Source organism: Pipra filicauda, unplaced genomic scaffold (genome assembly GCF_003945595.2).
Source record: "Pipra filicauda isolate LSUMZ 115617 unplaced genomic scaffold, ASM394559v2 scaffold79_size2787110_pilon, whole genome shotgun sequence".
Lineage (NCBI taxonomy): Eukaryota > Metazoa > Chordata > Aves > Passeriformes > Pipridae > Pipra > Pipra filicauda.
Window position 1 is genome coordinate 2,635,919 of NW_024104975.1, and position 24,643 is coordinate 2,660,561.

At 36.0% G+C, this 24,643-nt stretch overlaps 1 protein-coding gene across 1 annotated transcript in view; it reads left to right on the forward strand.

Moving 5' to 3' along the window:
- Positions 1-24,643, forward strand: part of CEP128 (centrosomal protein 128) — a 116,853-nt gene that overhangs the window by 61,862 nt on the left and 30,348 nt on the right. The window contains exons 20-21 of the mRNA XM_039390023.1: positions 9,288-9,337; positions 13,911-13,934. Coding sequence (XP_039245957.1) covers positions 9,288-9,337; positions 13,911-13,934 — 74 coding nt within the window. The remainder of the gene's footprint in view (positions 1-9,287; positions 9,338-13,910; positions 13,935-24,643) is intronic.

Here is a 24,643-nt window from a genome sequence, read left to right on the forward strand (position 1 = left end):
CCCATAAACATATCGACACAATTTTCTAAAGCAAGAAATGACAAATTATCTTTTCAAGCTTGCACTTGGTAAATGAAAACAAATTAAGTTTCAATTTCTTTCTGTGTACTCCTGGAAAATGTTATTCATTATCAGAAAGGAAATGTTTCTCCATTCAGGAGAGAATTGTAACAATTATATATTATATGCAGTGACAAAACAGAATGTTCAACTGTATTTTCTGTTTAAAATGTCAACTATTTTAAGGCCTCACTTTGAGAACATTTCTCACTATATTTTTCTTTATATAGTGATGATTTTTTTTGTTGTTGTTTATCTTTCCAGGTTATTCAGTAGGGTTTCTAATCAAAACTGTCGGAGAAAAAGTCATTGTTCAGTTATCTTGCATAGGTCTGCTACAAACAGAGGTGTGATGACAGGTCACACATACAAATTCAAAATAATCATGAGTTAGTGGGGCAAATTGCAGTTTCCCATTCACAGAGGCATTTAATATCACTGAATTCATTCTTCTGTTTCTCTCACTACCCTCTCTTGTACTTTCTCCTTCCCTTGTTCCATGTCTGCCCTTATTTGGACCCCTCTAATCATATTTGACTCAATATTAGCCACATAGGACTGTCTGGTTTCTGCCATTATGCTCTGATCTTGTTGTAATGAACTAAGACCCTCGTGGAGGTCCAGGTTTGTCCATTTTGTCAAACCAGGACCAAGTAAGCAAGAGGAATGCACAACTGGAGTCAGGGAGCAAAGAGACCTCCATGCTTTTTGGAAAATGCAATCTGCAAATGCCATCTCTGATGTGATCTGACCACATCTGGTGGAACTGGAACATTTAGTGCTGGCACCATGTCAGTTGGGGTTGCACTGGCTTCTGTGGGACATGAAGCAGGAGTAATTACATGGTCATTAGTACTCAAATTAGCTTATTTGAAGCTATCTCCTTTAAGTAAAGAACTTTTTGACTGTTAGGCTTAAAGTTTGCTGCCTCCTCAGCAAATTTGTAAAGTAAAATTTGAAGTGTTTATTCACTAGCATCATTCATTAGATTTTCTAAAAAAAGTCTGTTCTCAAGATTTATTCCTAATAGGAACATTTTTGCCTCCTTTCCAGCACTGGTTGGCAATGTTACTGCTGCATGAGTAATCAACACCTATATACTGGATAACTGTTTCATCTTGAAGTAGAATCAAGTAATTTTTGAAACATCATTATTTAAGGCCTTCTAAGCATTAATAATCATCATACAATGCTTAGTGGCAGAAATTCAGCATGTCACTGTGACATGTGTTTTGTTTGAGTTTCTAGAGTATCAAAATAGTTTCTAAATTCAGTAAATCTCAATTATTTCCTCAATTATCTTTATTTTTAGGGTTTTAAATCTTATTTTTTTCCTTGTAAGAAACTGCATAGTTATAACTGAAAAGAGATTTCTGTGATTGTAGTCAAGTCATGCCAGGCTTATGATAGTCTGAAAGAAGAGTTGGAGTCTTTTTATAGATATTTCAGTAAATGGTAGCCAAAAGAAAAGCATTACAGCTTACTCTAAATCAAGTGTTTCTGTTCAAATACTGTGCGTATGTGTGTTAATGAATTCTCTTTACCACATGTATCTTTTGATAATAAGCAAGATGAACTTTGAAACTGCTTTCCCTGGTACTGAAATTAAAATAATATTTTATTGCTACATTTAATGGTACTAAAAATGAGGAAAGTTCATATTGCACTTAAAAAAATTTATGGTTTTTTGCCTGCAAGTAGAAGGCATAACCCAGAAGCTACAATGACTAGAAGGATTTCACTGTTTTGATTGTTTGAGGTTTGGATTTTGTGTTGAACATGTTAATGTTTATTTACAGGGTATTGTTCGCTAGCTTATGTAAGAGGAGGGCATAGACAGTAAAAATGGTGGGTTTTCCTGCTATATTCTATCAGGTTTTTTATCCCTAACTTGAGTATGTTAAATGAAAAAAAAAATATTGACATTTGAACCTTCAGGTTTGTTTGATCACTGGCATCTTTATTAAGATGGCCGTGATGATTGTTGGTGCAACTTTACACAGAACACAAAGAATGTTACAAGTGAGATTGTTTCAAGGCTCTAAATATTGAGCACTAGTCTCCAAACTTTATTGATTGCATGCCCCATCAGTAAAAAATTTTTGAGCACACCCCCTTAATATATGTATATTTATTTATTGAAAATATGCACACACAAATATAAAACTTGATAATACATAAATATAGACACCTTTGTAAGTGCAGCCCTACTGAGCTAGAAAACCATTATTCTGTGCCTTGATCACGTTTTCATAATGGAGCCATCTTTGATTCAGAATGAGATGTTTTTGTTTTATCACTTCAAGGTTAGTCTTCTGATTTGTCCATGTCACTGTTTCTTAATGAAATGTACTAAAGCATCTAGGAAGTGATGCTTGCTTGGGAAGCTGTTCTTCAGTGATTTTTTTTTTTTTTTGACTAGACACCTTAAGGTCCCTCAAGAGTTTTTGGAATCCTCTACAGCATGTCTGCTAGTACGTAAAAGTCATTCAAAGGAAAACAACAGAATGCTTATAACCGTTCTTCAAGATATGTTAAATACATATATACTCACAACTCTCCCTCTTACTCCTCCTACAGTAGCTTCCAATTGAGAATCAATATGGTCCAAAATAGATATGGTAGACATAGTTTAGTGTCTCCCAGGTAATAAGTTAGGCATTTGCTAAGACATAATGAAATTTTGTGCTATTGTTACCTTTTGTATTCATAAGAATGTTCATAGGAATATTTTGCATGGATTTCAGTGCACTTCACTTAAGCGTCACGTCAGCTCTGTGAAGATAGGGAAATATTTTCTTAAGCCGTGTTTAAATGAAGCTCAGAAAATTCCCCAGGAAGAGTGAGGAGCCAGAAATAGAACTCAAAAGTTTCATGTAAGAATCAGGAAAAAAAATTTTCATTCTTTTGACAAAGACCTCTTAAAAATATATAAGCAGCACATTAGAACCTATATTTTTTTGTTTGGTAACCTTGTAGTATAGTTTTTTGAATAAACTGAATCTCATATTCAGACAAACTGTTCCAATGCAGTCATATTTGGACTGTAGAAGAGGTTACAGCAACTCAGCCTAGTATCTTGTGTACTTAAACTGCATATGTGAATATATCAATGCTTGAACTTTTGAATTCACTATAAGGCAGACACTGATATTTATGTAGAACTGATGAGGAGAATTTAGGACATAGAACTGATAGAGAGTTATAGAACTGGGTTATAGAACTAATGAGGAGAATTTAGGACAGTTTCTTGGGACAAGAGAAATGTTGGGAGTCATTTTCTAAATGAAGTGTTGGAGATGGCTCACTTATCAATATTTATATCAAATACAAATCAAAGTGAAAAGAAAATAATAAAGAGAAATAGCAGAATGAAACATAAGGAAGAATTATCAGAGGAAGTAAATTAGAAGCAAGATTTATACATGTAAAGAAGTTTTTGACAGTCCAGACATTGTGTCAGAAACAAAAAGAAACATTTTTTTTTCCACATTGTCCTAAAATTTCTAGCATCCAAAACAACAAATAAGTTAAATGAATTGTAGAATATCCTGGTTGTAAGGGACCCACAAGGATCATCTAAGTCCTTGTCATGCACGGTACAGCCCTGAGAATCGCACCATGTACCTGAGAGTATTCTCCAAATGCTTCTTGAACTCTGTCAGGCTTGGTGCTGCAACCACTTCCCTGGGGAGCCTGTTCCAATGCCCAACCACCCTCTGGGTGAAGAACCTTTTCCTAACATCCAGCCTAAACCTGCCCTGACACAGCTTCAGGCCATTCCCTTGTGTTCTGTCACTGGTCACCACAGAAAAGAGATCAATGTCTGCCACTCCACTTCCCTTTGTGAGGAAGTTGTAGATTGCAATGAGGTCTCCCCTCAGTCTCCTCCAGGCTAAACAGATGAAGTGATCTTAGCTGCTCCTTGTATTGCTTCCCCTCAAGGCCCTTGACCACCTTTGTAGCCCTCCTTCAGACACTCTCTAATAACTTTATATCTTTTTCATTTTGTGGTGTCTAAAACTGCACACAATACTCAAGGTGAGGCTGCACTAGTGCGGAGCAGAGCAGGACAATCCCCTCCCTCAACCAGCTGGTGATGCTTTGCCTGATGCCCCCCAGGACACGGTTGGCCCTCCTGGCTGCCAGGGCACTGCTGACTCATATTCAACTTGCCATTGACCAGGACCCCCAGGTCCCTTTCCATGATGCCATGGTCATCCTTGCCCTTCTTGAAATTTTGGACAATGTTAGCCAGTTTTCACTCATCTGGGACCTCTTCAGATTCCCAAGACCATTTAAAAATGGTATTCTTTTGAGTTTGGAGCTCTTTGTATATGTGGAAGAGAAAACTATTAATTTAGATACATATAAGCAGCTGTTTCAGTCTTGGTGGTCATGAGTACTTCATTGATTGCAGTGATGGAAACTGAATTAAAATCTTTAAAGATAGTGCAATATGCTCAATGTATAATAATTATAATAATGCTCAATGTATAATAAGTATAATAATTTGCTAATGGACTAGAAAGCTCTAATCAGTATTAAAATCCCTTTAGACATATAGGTTTGGGTTCTTTTTTATATCTTGCTTGGGGTTACATAAATGCATTCTGAAATGCTCATAATTTATTGGCCTTGTTTTACTCTAACAAAAATTAAGGTTCTAAGAAATACCTATTTCTCTAGAGCTCTTTAAAATAATAATATGGTTATGTAGAAATTCTTTTAATGGTTTGCATGCATGGCAAGTACTATTTCAATTAAAATAGTTTGAAGCACATACCAGTACTGTTTTACATCTCCGTTATTTTAGTCCCAGGGTGATTTCTGGTGTCTAGCCTGATAGTACGAGGGTCCAGCCTCATTGAAACATCTTTTAGTATTGAATGTTTTTGAACTGTGACAGTTGCCATTCATCACAACCTAACACAGGTACAGGGCAAAATTGCAGATGTTCTGCCTCTACTAGCCATGAATATATCCATTCCGAAACACTTTGTTTAAACTGGTTGAATTAGAAACATCTTGATTCACCCCTCAAAACAGGCCCTTCATGTCAGATTCATTGTGTGAAGGGACAAACTTGTAAGTGGTATAATATGTGATTAAACTTGGCTGTGTACGTGTGTGCAAGATAAGTAATTTCTAGCTGAGAGAAACTGGTTTATTCAGCTGCTTGAAAATTCCTTCATACTGGATTGAAACCTGCCTGGTTGCCTTGTGCATCTCCCAGAATGCTGCAGTATCTGTTCAGTAGCTTTGTGGGAAACATCCAAATGATGACTGAAACCCATGGGATGTGTATTGGAAGTGAAAATGATAGGAAATACTTGACATTAAAAAAAATTATGATTTTGAATCAAAGCAAATTTAAAGATAATATGATCAGAGTGTCTAACAAAATTATTTCTCAGGGATTTGCTATACACTTATGTAACTTAAAACATCAATATCTAGGGTTACAAAGTTTGGGAAATCCATAATAGTTTTAATGTATAACTGAAAACCCTGACTTGTGTTTTGGAGAAGAGCTGTTCTTAGCTTGATGATGCAAAAAGTGTGTTGACAATTTTCTCCAAACTGCCATTTTTTTCCTAAAAATAACCTGGATTTCTTGCTTTAATGCCGCATAGTAGCAGTATTTTCTGTGCTATATGAATTGTTTTATATTTTCCTGCATGATCTGCAACTGCTTCAGGAGGTGAGAGTCTTGAATCAGATCTACATGCAGCCTGCAGATATTGGGGTAGTTTACAGCATATTATCTATGTAAGCAAAACTGAATTTAAGTATGAATGTCAACTTCAGAGTACATTTTTCACTATATGAGTAGGTATTTGTGACTATAAGAACTGATTCTGTGTACAGTTCTGTATTTGTGCATTCCCCTTTGCCAGAACAATGTGAACATAAAAATGTGTTATTGATCCAATTTGTAGACTTCTCTCTGGCACATCAGTGTTCTCTGAGAATGTGAAGCAGAATGAAGCATTATCTTCAGTTGCTTAAAATGGGAGGTCATGCAGTGTTTGAAATCAAGAAGTTGCTGCTCCAGGTAGAATAAAGTCCATGTCCTGTTTCCCACTCTTGTTACACCCAGAACAGATGTAAAGAAGTCGAACATTCCAGTTCATGAGGGAGTTTAACCATTCTTGTTAGTTATTGGCACATTAATGGATCAGCTAGAATAAATAAGATAGTACTATTGTATTTTACTGATTCCAATCAACAAATATCTGCTCCTAAATCTATTTTTTGATACTTTTCACCAGCAGTAAAAATTACAACTGGGGTATGTGTGTGTGGAAAAAAGTCTGTCTGAATAGCTGCATACCCTTTTTTTCCTCACTTATCTGAATGTTATGATGGAATATAAAATCTTCATCTCCAGGTTAATATTTGCAGTATTTTGCCACATACTGTGTTGGTCCAGTGTCAGGCAAACTGCAAAAGATAATGATTACTTCAGAATGTTTTAAATATGTATTTTTCCTGGAAGTTTGATCCGTTAAATCTAAGCCGCTGTAGTATAACTTGAAAGACACTTAGTTGGTGTTCACTGATACATAGCTTAATGAGATATAATCTTTACATCTGGATCTGGAATTTAACCATTGTAAATAAATTGTTTTTGTAAAACTGCACAAAAGTATGATCCCTAATTTTGCAGGCAATATCCTGAACTTGCTGGTGATTTTGAGTGGTATTAAACATGTAAAACATTTGATTTTTTTAATAGTTTTAGCTTATAGTTCATATTTAGTTAGCTTCATATTTAGTTAGAAAAGGGAATATCTTTATTTCTACATCTCATTTCTCTTGTTATCTTTTTCCATGTATTATTCATCTTTTGGGAAGAACCATCAATGCCTTTATAATGCTTTTTCATTAATGCTCATTCTTCTAGACAGTTTATAAATTTATGTGTTCTGTCTCCCATGAGAATAAGGATATATTGCTTAGAAAAAACCAACAAGAATCCTATGGCTACATTAGGCCTTGAAAGATGACGATAGCAGGATTGTCGACGATAGCGACCCATGCCACTGTGCAATCTCCTTTAGGAAGAAAGTTATAATTACAGAAACTCAGAGGCTGTTCATAGCCTTCACTAGGGCTAGTGACCATCTTTAGTCTGTTGCAGACACAATGCATTCTCTGTCTGAAATTTATTGCAACATTATTTTCTGGCACTGATGACATAAAACATGCTTGCACAAGAAATTAAATATGGGAAGTGTTTTTATAATTTTAAAACAAATCAACAGAGCTTTTCAGATCAAGTAAGCAAAGTTGTTCTGTCATTATAAATAACAGTGTCCAAAAGAATGATGTAATATGCTATATTTTTATGGGACTTTTTGTATAACTGTTTAATATATATTGCTTTAATATTTATTTTTTTGCTTTAGGTTTGGAGAAATCATGCTATTATTTTAGATGGAGTACTAAATGGAAGCATCAGTTTAAATGCAGAACTTGATTATATTTAAATGGTGACTGTACAGTAGGTGTATGTTTTGTCAGTTAAATAACACTACTTCAATACCTACCTGCCCTTCTGGGGACAGAGTTTTTTGAAGCATCCTGCAGGACAACCAGTTTAGGCAGTGCTATAATTAAGTAAATGGATTCTAGATAACCCTGATGTCAGACGCAAAACTTTCAGATCTAGAGACTGTTTTCAACCCAAAATTGTCACATTAACTAATGTTGATGATGGCACATTTGGCTATGGTAATTTATATGGCAGTTGAATGACCGGACTGAAAAGCATACCAAAGAATAGTCCAGAAAAACATAAGTTTACCAAAACAAAGTGAAAATGAACAATTTTATTAATTTTAAGAAAGGATTTGAAAAAAAAATGCATGGAATCTAGGGAAAAAGAACAGCAAGTCAATCTCTGCTTGTGAAAGAATTAACTAATTTTTTTTACATGTTATCTACATTGCTTTTAAAGGACTAGTGTCTGGAAACGAGTATCAAATAATCTGCATGCAGTCAGAAATGAATAATGAACTATGAGAAAAGAGCTAACAGATTGGGGTGCTCACAGTGAGGCTTCATAATGAGAGAAAGAGAAAAAGTAGATTAATTTGTCTCCTTTCCTTTATATCTCTAATGTCAGTGGAATATTTTGTATTGTAAATCACTGAAGCTTCTTTATGACTGAACTATGCAAGTATTGGTAATCTTTATTTCTTAAGGAAGTAAACACAGGTACTTTCAGTTAGCTGTTCTGTACTTGGATCCTGAGGGACTTGACAGTCAGAATTCAGTCCTGTGAGGTTGCCCAGGCAGTTTCATAATCTCATAACTCTCGTAATTGCTAACAAACTGGAACTTATCTGAATTCAGAGCCAGTCTCTGGGTTAGATAAAGCAATGCTCTTCACGTACAAAGCTTATGAGCAAACTTCTGATAGTTGAAAGATTAATAAGCCTGCAGCATGTTTTTTTGTTTTTCCTGCTCTTCATAAAGTTATAACTTCAAGGTTTCCCAGAATTCTAAACATGTTGCAATTTATCAAAAACATGATTTTAATCATAAAAATATGTGCATAAAATAAAGTAGAAAAGCAACTCGTGACATATCCTGCAGAACTCAAACAAAATTAATTTATAATGTGAAGTGTTACATGTGTGCATGTATGTACCAAAGTCTGTAATTGTCACACTAGTGGTAATACAAGGTATTAGGATTTTATGGTGTAAAAACTATAAAAAGCTTTTCTACTATTTTGTCACAGTGAACTGTTTCCCTTATCAAAACTATTCCATTTTAGTAAGAAAAGGTAATTATTGTCATAACAGTCAAAATTGTCTGCAGTAACATACAGTAACTTTTCATATATAATTGCATAGCTTTGATGATCTGCTTTAATCAATTTTCAGAGTGAATCTCTGATTTTTTCATTCAATTCTAAAAATACACCAGAAGATTGATTTAAGCATAGAAAAGTTTCTTTGTGAATTTAAATGGTGTTTTTTCCCCCAGTCAGGCTGTCTTCTTTGTGTCCTTGTGGCTATTTTCAGCCACCTCAACAGCCCGTACCTGGAAACAGTCATATCACTGATACGTTTAATCTAATAGTTTATTCCGCTGAAAAGGAGTGTTGTGAAGGGTGTAAAATAAAAACCTCAATGACTATTTTACACAGTACTTCTTCTATCAGACCATGAGACAGGAAGTTGAATTTACAACTTTTTTTCATTTTGCAGAGTTACTAGAGAAGACACACAGAAGAGAGGAAGAAATGGGAGCTCTCCAGGTATATTTTCTGCTCAATTAAGTAGCTACCTCTTTGTTCACCCTTAAAATTACCAAATTGTATTACAGATTTTCTGAACTCCCCTGTAGCTTAAATTCAGATTTGGAAATATACGCAGACAGATAGAGATACAATAGCTAGTTATACTCACTGCTGAGGTTTTGCCCGCCAATTAAGTTGCACGTTAGCGAAGATTGAAGTAGTCAGCATTCTCTTATGAGTCTGTCAATCTAGTCTACCAGCGAATGTAAGGTTGCTTTTAAATCACACTATATACTTAAGTTGTTATGTTATTCTGCTGGCTTCACTGAAACTGTATCTGAATGGGGGCAGGCAGTGCTAATCTGCATTGCGAACTGCAAAAATGCTGCATAGTCTACTTCACTACTTGAGTTAAATTCTCTGGGCTGTGTTACTTTCTTTTGTATCTCTGAATAAAACTGAAAGTAAAATGCTTTTAGTAAGTATTTAAAGTCTCTAAAACAGTGTATGTCCATAATCACCTTCCTGAGGAAGAAGGGACCAGTCAATTTATGCGAGGACTTGATACGGTATAATAAAGTCTCATTGTACGTCATCTAGCAGTGAAGCTGTTTGTGCTAAGCACTTTAAATTTGCGCTTAGAAAGTCAGATCTACCCTAAGCTCAGCTTTGGAATAGTATTTAAGCATTACAGTCAAAGAAAACATACTCCTTTCAAATTAAAGTGGCTAAGAAAGCAAAACTGGGCTGGAATGTCTGAGTTGTGAGGCTCAGGAGACTATTAGGGAGGGTAGTGTATATATCCTTCAGAATGCAGAAGGAAATAAAGAAATTTTTAACAAATTACTGCAAACAATACCCAACACAGATATAAAAATAAGTTTATATACAATATGAAGAGTGTATCCATGAGGCAGCATTCTGCAAGTGTACTGAAAGCAGGACACTTGCGAGGGAATTGATAAGGCTCATAAGGAAAATGAAGTTATGTATTGACTGAGTTTTGATCATAGGAATTTGTTTGAAGGTAACCCTTCTCATATAATAAATAGAAGGCATTTTGAGGGCTAGAGGTATCAAAGAGTGAACAAATAGTTTGATCCAGTAAGAAGAGACAAGTTGCAAGGCCCAAAAGTTACACAACACACCAATCCAGCTGTTTCCTGTTCAAACAAAAATCTTGGCCTGGCTTTCTGGCAGCTCAAGTTCAACAAGGTTGAGAGCTTGTCTGCGCAAGCAGTTTACACAGGTGCATATCTAGTTACATCAATGTAAAAAGATCTCCTTTCATGTGAAGCAATTCTGCATCTGCTTTCATGTGAACCTTTATGGTTGACAAATTGTTCTAATGATGTGAGTTCTGATTGAATGAGGAGTAATTTTATACTGCAGGAAGTTGCATCATAATCGTGTCTTGTATGGATATATGTGCCTGCCTATATTTCTGATGGTATGTAAAACTAAATTACCTTATGCCCTTCCCTAACTGGCAGTTCTGGTTAAGTGTGTGAATTGTAGTGCTCTGGCTGCTATTTTTGTATTCAAATGCTTGATAACAGTTTTTTCTTCCTTCAGTTATCCATGCATTCACAAAGTACTCAGCAAAAACATTTATTATTTTTCTAGATAGTATAGCATCCAGCTTAGTCAATGTGTGTCAAAGTATTCCCCTCTGTTCTTGTAATGTTGTATTCTAAACTTGCAGTGATCAAATATGTACAACTTTACTAGCAAATGGTTGTTAAAACCAACTTGTGTCATCAAGACTGAATCTCCCCAAACTGTTGCATCTTCATAGAAATGAAGAGGAAAGTGAGAGTTTTTTTTAAATATGACATTTCCAGGAGCTGAAACTTCTTATCCTCTTGTTAATCCAGATGACATGGAATATTTTTATTCTCTGAGCCCCACTTAAGCAAAGCATGTGTATAGTTGGTTAATGTATGAATGCTTTCATTGAAGTAGATTGCTAGAAGGTACTTGTTTGTCAAATTAAGGGCTACTAGCAAATAAAATCTTACTCCTTCCCCCAAAGCCTCCAGTCTGTTGATAGAATTCCCTTAATATGAGGTCCTACTCAGTTAGAGTCCTTGGTTCAGTAGACAATTGGTCATGTTGATTTTTGTTGGGGTTTTTTCATCTACAATTCCAGGGATTCTAGTTTGATAATTACCTTATAAATACAGAGAAATATATGAAGAAAGTCAATCCTTGCTCTGTACTGTTTGCAGTCCAAATAGACCACATGTGTAAAGCATGTTTGGGAAACAAGCGGATAGAAAGATTGTGCGTTTTAGACATTATGGACAGACAATTCAAAGCATTCAAAGCAGGCTGTCATTATTTAGGAAGTTTTTTCTTGTTACTTGAGCCATGAACGTTGACCACAGTCTTAGAAAACCTAGAGACATGAGGAAATCTGTCAGAAATCAGTGTGTTGCTGTGGGAAAATTATGACTGGGGATACCATGGTGTTCTCTGCCATGTCTCAGCATCATATTCCCTAGAACTAAGGTTATGTGTTTTATTATTCTTTCAGTTTGCTTATTTTTTGAGGAGGGACAAAAAGCACCTTTTGTTAAAAATAGTTGGAATTAAGTACAATTAGTGCTACAATGCCATCAGCTGAAATCTGCAAAGGACTGAAAGAAAAAAGCAGTTCTATGAGGCTTGTTCTTGGAAATATTGGGCTAGTAGTTTTTTCTTGTGTTCCTCTAGTCAGGGAATATGTTGGGCTGCAACTAGCATGACAAGACAAAATAATACCTCATTAAGTAGACAGTGAGAATTTTTATAACTACATATTTCTAAATGAACCTGACTTGCCTTATGTGTCAAGATGGACACTGCGGTTCTTTGGTATAGGGTATTTGGGAGGTAGGAGGCTGACTCTTTGTGTGACTTTACTGTATTCTTGGATTTTCATTTTGAACTTATTGCATACTTTTGACTAGAGTTTCACCACTCCAAGAATATAACCTCTCTTATTTTCTTACTTTGGTGGAAGAAAAAACACTTAAGGTTTTCACCTTTCTTTTTGTCAAAGCTGTTCCATGGTACAAAAGGTTGGATTAATGAAAATAATATGCTATGCATGACATGGTAATTGCAATATTCAACTGAATTATACTCTCTGCAAAAACATTTGCAAGCCGTTTTCTTTTGCTTTCGAATTAGTGACATGCTAATAGGAATTTGAAAAATAGAGTCTTAATTGGAAAATATATTGATAGCGTATAAATGATCCGTGGTAAATTTACTAATACATTAGATTAAATTGGTCTTCCTAAAATTGTCTACTGAGGTTGTAAGAATTTATTATATTTTTAGAATTTGGCAAGTAGATCAGGCACTTTATTTAATGTATGAGTCATTTTGAAAACACTTTATTGTACCATTTAAATCATCCTACTGATACACTCACTCTAAGACTTTATTTTCAAAGTAATCCTCTTTAGCTGAAGAAAGTTATATCTGAATCGCTGTTCATTATCGCCACAAATTTATGAGATCTGTAATTAACATCTTTTTATAGTAATGAGTTTGAGTTTTGTTTCAGAATCTTTAAATAAATATGGGTGTCTGTAACAGCCACTGCAATTTTGTGGAAGAACAAACATCTCAAAATAAATATTTTTGGGTTTTTCACATAACATTTTTTGTCAGAAGTTTGTTCTGATGTACAGAAATACTCAGTCTGTTTCTCAGATCTCCTTCTATGAAAGAATAAAGACTCTAGCATTTCATACACTACCTTTCATGAGAAAAATTTGAGTAATATTTGAGCAAGGTAAGAGTTCCTGTAATGGTTATGCACTCTAAATGTGGGGTCACCTAAACACTTGAATGTGTGTTTTGTCAGGTTGCTTAAAATACCATACCTAGTCAGTATGTAGAGCCAGAGTACACCATCTTGATTTTGCTAGCTTAATATTTTTCTTAAAGATACTTTTAAATGGAAAAATAATATTTAAATATATACAGTAAATTTGCAAATTCTGGTTTCTCTGTATCCTGTGCTGGATTAGAATTGACACAAGCTTATTTTATTTGTAGTTTATTTTTGTCTGACATGAGACTATGACTAACGTCATCCTGTTATTAATAAAACATTATTCAGAGCTATTTCTGGATAAAAGAATAACGATATGGAATTTACTTTTTAGTTTTCTAAGGAAATGCCTAAAAGAAAACTAAACCAGATGCTAACATGACATGAACTCCAAAATATGCTAGATTTAAAATCAGAGATGATCAAAAAAAGAAATAATTCTTTTGTATACATGAGAGTAAAATCAACAATATTGAAAATCTAATATACTAGTTGAAAAAAATATATTTTGGAGTAATTTTTTTCAAATCCTTTCCTTGTTTCTAGGGAGTTTCTTTTTTTTTGGAACAAATTTCTGAGTAAGTATGATAAATAGATTAGACATCCAGTTAAGTACAACAGTTCCTATTCAGTGAGATTATTACAAAAAGCTATACATATGACCACCAAAAAACCAAAATTAATCCTATTCATCATTGTTTGACTTACATTGTGTTTATATTCTTTGCTTTCTAATGGCATCTTCTACTTTATTTTTAGGAACGTATTATGGCCTTGGAAATGGTAAGTTTCTTAAATTAATTTCCAAACCTATCACAATGACATTGCTGATAATTTGTCTGAATTATGAAAAATATTGGTTTTATATATTTTTTTAAAAAAAGGTTGCAGTTCTGGGGTTTCAGCTGTCATTTTACTTTTAAGAGAAGATGCGATAATTTTACACTGCACCTTTCGGTGTAGGTTTTTACTACAGTATTTTTGCATTCATTATATGAAATACAGTGTATTTCAGTGTTGTAATTTTTCTGTGCAGTTCAGTCCTCATCCCATCCCTGGGGAGAGAAATGTTGTAGATTTGATCCATACAAAAGATGTTATTTTTCTAACACTTCTAATGGTTGAGGTCCATATATATTAGATAGATCTAATTATTTCAGTAACCATTACATGTACTTACTTTTTTGGACTGGGAGGTGCAAACAGAATCAGTTAATCTGCCCATATCAACATTGCAACTAAAACCATAAAGTGATGCCTTAAACCCCTAATGTTTTTTTTATTTTTCTAATATTTGTAAGACTTGTAAGTTTTATAAGTAGGTTTTAAAAGCAGCAACCCCTCCCTCCTTTGTCCCTTGTCCCTTATCCCTTTCTCTAGCACCCTTGTTTATACATTCCTTAACCCTCTTACCCCATTCTATGCTCCCTATATCAATCCTACTCCTGAATACAGCAGAGATGTTTAGTCTTTTGTCAAGGCAAGGCCTAGATTGTTGGCAGAACAGCATATCAGGGCCTAAACCACAGAATATGGTCAAGAATTAGGTAACTATGTGCCCTTTGTGCTCTGATGATGATGAAGGTGGGATGAATAGGGGGTCCCGAAATACACCCCAGACCCATTTTAAGGGGGTGGACCCTGGGCGGACCAGAGTAAAGGCCACAGGGTGGACACATCTGGGATTGGATGGATGATGTTATAAAATGTAACCTCTCAGGCACGGCCTGCGCGCTCGTCTTGTAACATCTTAGCCTTGGCAAAATAAACCCTTTCTTATCTCACCCCTAATTAACTGCTCTGGAGATTTTTTCAGCACTAAAATTCCATGGCAACAAAGGAATATAATTTTAATCATTAATTAATATAATTTAATAAGATCCTAAGTTTGAAGGACAAAATTTCATGCTTGTACATGCCATGAATGGAGCTGGATTATCCGGATGTCCCAAGCTAGTAAGTCTGTCAGGTGGAATAGCTGAAATGGTGCTCAGCTTGTCCTATAATTTCTGAACAAGGCTTTCTTCTTATATATGAATGCCCAGTTAGACATCACAAATTGTATGTATCAGGCCCATAGTTTCTTTTCATGAGCAATCCAGAAAATTTCTTCTAAAGAAACCACTACTGAGACAATATCAATGCTGCAAATATAAACTTCTAAAATTTACCAGTGCAAATTATAATTTTATTCTCTCTGATGGTTTGTACATCTCTGAAAACAGTTTTTTATTTAAAAATATATTTAAAATATATTTGACATCTTAAAATGCATGCATTCACTCATAAAAGGCCCTTTGGAATTCAAAGTGTCATGCTGGAAATCTTGCCTTATGGAAGTAGGAAGCTGATGCTTGCATTCAATGTCCTGGCACTTCACATAGTGCTATGTGAGTGTCAAGAGTGTCAACAGGACATTAATTCTGTTCAGGGTCATCTCTTATTCATGGTTTGCTTACATGACAACCAGTCAGGCATGTATCCACTGTCAGCCATTTCTCACAAACCATGAGTTAAACTGCCTGCAAATTCCTTGTCCTTTCTGCTCCCACAGCCATTTTGACACAGGCAGGGGATAGTTGCTTGCAAATAGCACAGTATCATGCAAATTCAGTCCATATTTTGTGACAGTGTTTGTTTCTGTTTTTTATGGAGCTTTTTTCATTTTTATGCTTCCTATCTCTCCAACTTTTAAAAGGAAGATTTGTAAGTTACTGTTCAGATAGAATAAAAGGATTATCAGTAAAATATAATTTTCTTTCTTAATGCAAGTTGGTAGGTGACACATGAATACAAATTTGTGATGCTAAATCCTAGAGCTTTTGTTATTGCTGATTTAAGAAGATATGTAGTGTTAAGCCCTGAGATTGCTAACATGACAAGTATGTTCATCACTGAGGTTGTTGAATACTCCCAAGGCATTCATTTTACTTTTGCCATAAACTTCCTCTGTGATGTCAGGCAAATAACTTAAACTGAATTTTTCAAATATGTTTAATTACTTTGTGTTTCTCATTTTCTGGGTGTCTGATTTTGTGATTTTTGAGGCCTGATTTACAGAAATGCAATTTACTAATAGCTAAATTCAGTGGGAGCTTTGGCTATCTGTAGTTGCTAAGTATATTCAAAAGTCAGATGTTAGATTGCTGATGTGAATGCTTTGAAATAATAAGTGGGTTTAACCTTTATATCTCTGTTTTAGTTCTGAGGATGGCAGCATTCTCTCTCTCCTCTCCCCCCTTCACTGATCTAGAAAAGAGGAGTAATGCTCACACAGTCTGAATGTGTCAGGATGAGCTATGATAGAAAAGCCCTTGAGTAAAAGAATGAATAAGGCTTGCTGTTTAAGGGATCCTTAAGAATCTTTAAATTTCTAGTGTGTATGTCTGCATAGCTGTATACCTGTGGAGCATTTATGAGTACATAGTAGTTACGGTACTTATATATTTGTATAATTTTCCTATCAGCTGTTATTTGAATGCTCAGAGCATGACATCAAAAAAAGTACCAGTTAAGTATTTTGTGATGATTCAGGTTATAGAAAATGGAAATGGAATAGAGATGTAAGGTATTAAATTCAAACAGAATCCTTAATGAAAAAAATGTTTAAATTGTGTACAAAAAGCATTTTCTTAGAATTTTGACAGTGATGCTTCATGAGATTCACAAGATGCAAATGCAAGAAGGTGAAAAAGAAGGGAAGAGACGCGCCCGCGCGCCCATGCACTATACAAAATGCATAGGAAAACATCAGCTCTCCAGAACTACTCTCCTACTCTCCTCCCTTTCTCTACAATCTGCTCACTTCTAAGTCCTGCACTTGCCAGTAAAATTGTTGTAGTGACCATGTGATGAACTTGGCAACTTAGCTAATAAAAAAAATTGGGAAGGAAATGTAACCCGAACCTTTCAGATTCATTTTAGAGCTCTGGGTGAATAAGCCTTCCAGGCCTAGCTTAATCTAATTCAGTGATTTTGTGAGTTGCTGCAAACTACAGGGTCCATTGCCTCATCTCTGAGCCCTGTCAGCTCCTTCTCCTCTCAGCAGTCTGTTTGAGCTGGAAGCTCCATCTCCTGTCTACTGTGCCAGACAGTTTCTTGGGTCTTCTATTTCCTTAGCCAACTCCTGGTTCCCAAAAAAAGTGCTGTATTACCACCCTCTTTCAAGATATGACACATGATCTGATCACTCCCTTAAGGAACCTGAGAACAAATACTACCCATCAAAGAAGCTTTTGGATTTTTTGGCTCTTTTCCTTCGATCAAATCAATTTTGCAATATGATTTAATAGGTAGGTACACAGCTTCTTGCTTCAGCAGGTAGTGGAGGACAGGAGCAGAAGCTGGAAGGTAAGAAGGAAGAACAGGGTTAATTAAACAGACTCACTAGTGAATCTAAAAGGAGCTGAAGAATCAAGGTGTTCTCTGGAATAATCCTTCAACTCTTGAGAAGTGCCAGGGTAACAAGTACAGGCAAAACTGAGGTTCTGGGTACCTAGAGGTTATGTGTTTGGCTCTTTTTTTTAGTTTAATGCTGTTCAATAAAGTGAATTTAATTATTTCATAGCTGTTAACAAGTAATTTTCTTTATTACTTTAGTAATCAATTATGTAGTCTGACATTTTATGAGAATGAGTATGATTTTATCTTTAAATAAGGTGATTTACTTTATTCTTGAGTGTAGCTTAGTTCTGACATACAGGATTTGGATCTATGTTATTTACAGAAAAAGGTGTATGACTTTTTTTGGGGAAAATCTGTTTTGTATTCTGAGATGTGGCTACAATGGGAAGTGTATGTATTTCTCATAAAGAGGTCAGGATGCATTTTGTAGGTGTACACTGTTACTATACTGTGCTTGTGACTTCAGTGGGTTTCTATAAACTACACACTGTTCTTTGTGAGCATACTCTGCAAGTCATATTCCTCTGCCTTAGCAGTACTAGTCTGACTTAAAAGACTGCAAAATTTAATTTGAAATCAACCACATCCTGAAGTTATTCCAGTGAACATATGCGTTCTATATCCTTTGATCAATAAAACAGTTTACTGCTTTCTGTAGAGAACCCAGAAGTGAGGTTACAACTTTCTTAGAATACTTGGATCTGACTTTTCTGGACACAATTCAAATTTTTGTTACAATGTCCATAAATCTAGGTTAACTCCAGTAATGCTGTAAGTATCTGGCAAAATTGTTATTAAATATGAGTTTCCTTTTCAGAATGAACATTTCTGTGTCTTGTAACTCATTTTTATGTTGAAGAAAGTAAGGTTTTGAATAACAGTAAAACAAATTTCTGTCTGCATGCACTCAGCTATTAGATTATTCTCTGTAGTAGCAGGCTCAAATTTGCATCAGTTTTCTGGTTTATCATCCAATTTAAAAGAAGAATTGGAAGGATGACAATACCCAATACATTTCACAGAGAGATTAAGCAAGTGCCTGACACCATCCATTTTAACATACTCACTCTATTTCTCAATGTACCTTCCATCAATAAGTAAATCTTGCTGTTAGCTCTTGAGATTAATTCATTATTTTTGTACTTTGTATGTATGAATGTTTAGGAAATCTTGAATCTAAGGGTTAATACTTTCTTTTCCCCTTGTTTTGCTTCTGTAGTGTCTTGCCAAAACTAGCATTACATCAAAGGTCTTCTGGTCCTCCCAGAATGCACCCATTCTTTGATCTTATAAAAATGACCAGGAGAGGAGCAGCAGTTTGAGATCCTCTGTCCTGCCTGCCTCGCCTTTTCCTTTCCTTTCATCCGCGAGCCAGTGTGCCACTTCCCTTTGCGGGGCTTCACTGAGTCCTTCCTCTGCTCACTCCCACCAAGTAACTTCTGCCTCCTGATGGTGCTTGCAGCCAGCTGTTTCTTTTCTCGTGATGCTCACCTTTCTCTTTCCTTCTTCCTAGGTGTTGTCTTCTTACCCTACAAATCTATTGCTCTTATTTAATACCCAAATACTTGTCCATCCTCTGCTCTCTACTAGTTGGTGCTTTGCTTGTTCTTTCAGTTTTTTGCTAATACAGCACTTCTAGTTTTGTTCTGCCAACATTTTGACTTTTTTTACTGTAAAAGAATTTCTTTTGCTGCTAAGGGTATGCGCTTTTCAACAATTGCCTTTCTCTCCCATTCATACTTACATCTCACTTTCTGTTTAGTTCAGAGATTCAGATTGGAAACCAAAAATGCGGAACAAATAGATTTATAAGATTTTCTGATTTATGGATTTCATTTAAGGCTTTGTAATTGCACAAAGTCCACAAGCTAAACATATATGTATATTTCTAATATTGCCTTCCTAATCCTCCTTTCCTCAAAAAACTGATATATAACATGATTTTTAAATTATGCTCTATTAGAAATGTTCTTCACTATTTTGTGAAAAATAATTACTAAATAATGCAAGAAATAAAATGATGTATTTTTGAAAATATTTATATAATTGCATTGAGACTTTGACTACTAAATTTCATCATGGCTAGGCTTCGCGAACAAAGATTTGGGAAGGGCTCTACCCACGTTTGTTACAAGTGCACTGGTGGCTAAAAAGGCCAATATAAGATAGACAAGTCCGGTTGCAAAAGGCACAGCAGAAAGACTCCTTAGGTGGTATATTCTGCAAGATATAGTTCTTTCTGTGTTGTCTCTTCTCCTCTAGAGTGATCCTGCGTGCTTTCTCAAAAGCATCAGCAGTGTTAAAGATAGTGTGTCTCCAGACCTCCTGACTGAAGGCCAGAGTAGACCAGTTATGTTGGTCAATATGGCCAAGGCTGAGATGTTGTTTCAGGGAGTCCTTGTATCTTCTCTTTGGGGCTCCTCTCTTGTGGCAACTGGTGGCAAGTTCACCATAAATCAAGATCTTAGGGAGGCCGTGGTCCTTCATCCTGGAGACGTGCCCTGCCCAACGCAGCTGTGTTCTCAGCAACATGGCCTCAATACTTGTGACTGCTGCTCGTTCTAGAACACATGTATTGGTCACATAATCTGACCAGTGGATGTTTAGGATTGTATGGAGGCAGCGTTGATGGAAGCGTTCTAGGAGTCGCAGATGGTGGCGGTAAATGACCCATGATTCAGATCCGTATAAGAGAGTAGACAGCACTATGGCTCTGTAAACACTGATCTTGTACTTTTCTTCAAATGTTTATTTCACCAAACTCTTTTATGAAGCTTTCCGAAGGCACTATATGCCTTTGCTAACCTGTTGTCTATCTCTCCATCAATCTTACCATCCGAGGAGATGAGGCTACCTAGGTAATTAAACTGCTGGACTGATTTGAGCTCTGATTGGCCAATGGTGATATGGGGATGATGGAAGACTTCCTGAGGTGCAGGCTGATAGAAAACTTCAGTCTTCTTTAAGCTAACTTCCAGTCCAAAGAGCTCAGCAGCATCTGGAAAGCAGGATGTTAAACGCTGCTGAGCTGCTTCTGTGTGAGCGACAAGGGCAGCGTCATCAGCATAAAGCAGCTCCCGGACAAGATGATTTAAGGTCTTAGTGTGGGCCTTCAGTTGCCTTAGGTTGAATAGGCTTCCATCAGTACAATATCAATTTACAGATAAGCATAATCAAGAATATCTGTCTGTGTATTTTTTAAATATTTAAATTTTTGACCTAGGAATTAAGTGCTAAATTGCTTGTAAGAGGCAGGTTACAGAATGTAGGTAACTAAATTTTATTAAGCTACTCTTTGTTTGATGGTCAGGATGACAGTTTTGTATTTGTTTATTGACAGAAAATAACCATGCATGTCTACCAACTTGGTGTAATAACTTCATAGTTTCTCTAACAGTTATATCAGAAATATAATATATTACAGAATCACTAAATGATTGAGGTTGGAAGAGACTTCTACCAGTCATCTGGTCCAGTCCCCCTACTCAAGCAGGGTCACCCTGAACCAGTTGCCCAGGGCTGCGTCCAGCTGACTTTTGAGTATCTCCATGTAAAGATGGAGATTCCACAGCCTCCCTGGACAACCTGTGCCAGTGCTGCGTTGCCCTCACAGTGAAAAAGCATTTCCTGTGTTCATAAAGAACCTCATGTGTTTCAGTTTGTGCCCACTGCCTGTCACTGGGCAACACTGAAAAGAGCCTGGCTCCCTCTTCTTTACACCCTCCCTTCAGGTACTTGTACTCATTGATGACATTTCTCAGAGCCTTCTCTCCACACTAAACAATCCCAACTCTCTCAACCTTTCCTCACAGGAGAGATGCCCACTCCCTCAAGAAATTAGTTACCCTTTGCTGGACTGTCTCCAGTATGTCTCTCTTGTACTGGAGAACTCAGAACTGGACCCAGCACTCCAAATGTGTCTCAGCAGGGCTGACTAGAGGAGGATCACTTCCCTTGACCTGCTGGCAACACTTCTGCTAATGCAACCCCTGCATTCTCTATCTATGCTCCTTTCAAAAAAAGGAAGGATAAAGACTTACATTATCTAAAGTTACTTATGTTAGTTGAACTCGGTGTAGTAGTATGCAGTGTTCTTCACTTTTTTTTTTTAACAGAGTAGATATGTGTTTGTAAATGTAATTTTAAAGAGAGATCCTATGAGTTCCATCCACAGGATTCTCTTTAGGAATCATAGAATCACTAAGGTTGGAAAAGACCTCCAAGATCAAGTCCAACCTTTGACCAAACCACCACCATGTCAGCTAAACCATAGCACTAAATGCCACATCCCATAGTTTCTTGAACACTTCCAGGGATGGTGACTCTACCAACCTCCCTGGGCAGTCCGTTCCAACGCCTGATACCCCTTTCAGTGAAGAAGTTCTTCTTAATGACCAACTGAACCTTCGCTGGAGCAGAGTGAGGCCATTTCCCCTTGTCCTGTCTCTAGTTACCTGGGGAAGAGGCGGATCCCAGCCTCACTACAAGCTTCTTTCAGGTAGCTGTAGTGAGCAATAACATCTCCCCTGAACCTCTTTTTCTTCAGACTAAACAACCCCAACTCCTTCAGCTGCTCCTCATATGAATTATGTTACCCTTTCATCTGGGGAATATGTATCTATGACTTCTTCCACAGAATAGGAGGTTTATAACTTCTGAAGGCATAGATATATGTGGTATAGCGTGCTTGCTTTATTTTTATTGGTTTGGTTTATATATCACAAAATAAGTTGAATTTTGTTTGACGGCAGACTACTGACTAAATGTTTCTAATGTGCTGCTATGTCCTTAATTTTAGATTTAAATGTTTTGTATTTGATCTAATTATAACCTCAGGAACACAGCCGTCAGAATTCTCTTTGTATTTCAATTTTTCTGACCTGAAAAATCGAACAGTATTTCTTCTTTCCCCTGAAGGCTGTGTTAATTGAATTTTTGTAGTGCTTTCTGGAAGGTTTGATGAAATACTGTTAGCAGACAAAACTTTAACATAAATTACATGTAAAGATTTTTATGCTGCAATGCTCCATAATGTTGATGATGGCATTCAAGAATAAGCAACAGGGAAGTCATGCCTTTTAAGAATATGTTCCCCCTAATATTGCTTTACTTTACACACTCTTCTCTTGTGTTATATTTCTTTTAATTTCCAGGAATTATGTCTGGATATCTCTGATCAAAATCTTAATAAGCGATAAAGAATAGATTCTCAAAAACTAGTCTTACAGATGCTCAGTAGTACTTGGAGCACTAGCTGATGATTCACAGAAACCTGTCTTGCCAAAAGACCACACTGTTTCCTCCATGTTTTCAGCTGCTAGTATGCATCAAACAACTGAAAATTCATAAACCCCTTTCCTAATGTTTTCCCGTGTAAGCAGTTCCCCTAGTTAGCACAGGGAATTCACGTGCTCATGAATGAGAAAAGAGACAGTCCATGCCATTGCAAACAGGAGAGGAAGCATCCATGAAGCTCCCTTAATTAAAATGTGGTCCAACCCATTCAAAAACATCTGGAGTCTTAAATTAAATGTTCAATTAGTTTGACATTTGCAATGCTTTTGTTAGCAAAGATCATTTGTTTTTCATTAGTTTAAGTGTAGTTTTTACTTAAAAAAATCTTACTTGTTAAAACTTTCATGAAACGATGTATAGCATAGAAAAAAAGCTAATTGAACGTGCCTGTTTTGTAATTTGATAAAGTTATATGTGTTGCCTTTGTATAGAAAAATTGATTCTTGATGTGCTGAAATCATAAAAACAGTGGTACAACTGGAGTAATGGTATACATGGAATATAAAGATACAAAACACATTTTTTTGTTTTCTATGTTCCCTCTCAATATATGATGTACTATGCACAGAATGTCCCAGCTATCATGGAGTTTGCCTGGCATATGAAAGTCAGCAGGGCACCTCAGGCTTCCTAAGCAGACCCACACTGTGTAGAAGAAGAGCATATGATGTCTCAGTCTAGAGCTGGAGAGCAAAGTCGACAGTTTTACAGATCTTAACAGGGAAAGCAAAGGATACCTTTATACATGCTGAGTGCATCCTGTTCTTGCTATTTAAGTATCCAATATGCTACGGTCATTTAAAAATAAGTCATTGTAGGTCACCTCTAACATTATATCTTTCATCTGATTTGTGAGTAAGTGCCTGCTGACATGCATTGCAGTCAGTTAAAATTACATCGCATTTAATCTTTTAATGGCTAATCTTTGGGGATTAGGTAACTGGTACTTTAGTCAACTCTAATTTTAAAAAAATATCTGTACAATACAGATAGCCGTTTGTTTTTACCTACCTCAGAAAAGAAAGGAGCACTGTACTTGAAAGTAAATGAAGTTAGGTTTATATTTATATGTTTTCAATATATTGACTATAAAGGCAAACTTCAAGAGTACTATATACAAACCTGCTTTGATTTATTTGCATTTAGCATTGCAGCTTTGAGACTAAAAATAAAATGTGTCTGATTTTGATTTGGATCTGTCCCTTGAGACAGTGTGAAACTATCTATCACCAAGAACACATCAATATAGGAGGATTAACTGTTCACATGCAGTTTAAACATCAAAGTGTTTGTATGAAGTCATGGAAAATAAGTAATTTGTTTTATCATTCTCTGTGAAAACATAGAACGCCCCTTTTTAAAGTAAATAGTCTTTATTTTAAAACCAGAAAGATTAATAGTACTCAGTCTATGGAAGAGACTGCTGTTAAGTAAAATACCATTTATACTTCCTCAGTCAGTACAACCGGTGCTTTTTCCTCTTATCAGTACCATCAGTGCAATGAGTCAGTCAGTGCCTGCTGTTGCCTGTTAAACATAAGCAGACAGATGTGACCGCTGTCTTTAGGATTATTTGTATGCATTATGACATAGGGCTTTCCAATTTCTGGGAAAAAAATTAACAGTACTTAATTGCCCCCTATGTCAGGTGCTTCTAACATCCTTTTTCACATTTTATCTTTGTGGCTAAATCCATCTCTTTTAATAGAATAGAGTGCAGTCATTAATGATACAAGTATGGCATTTGAACCATGTTGAGGAGGTTGCTGTGCGTTTCATTAATTACCAGAATT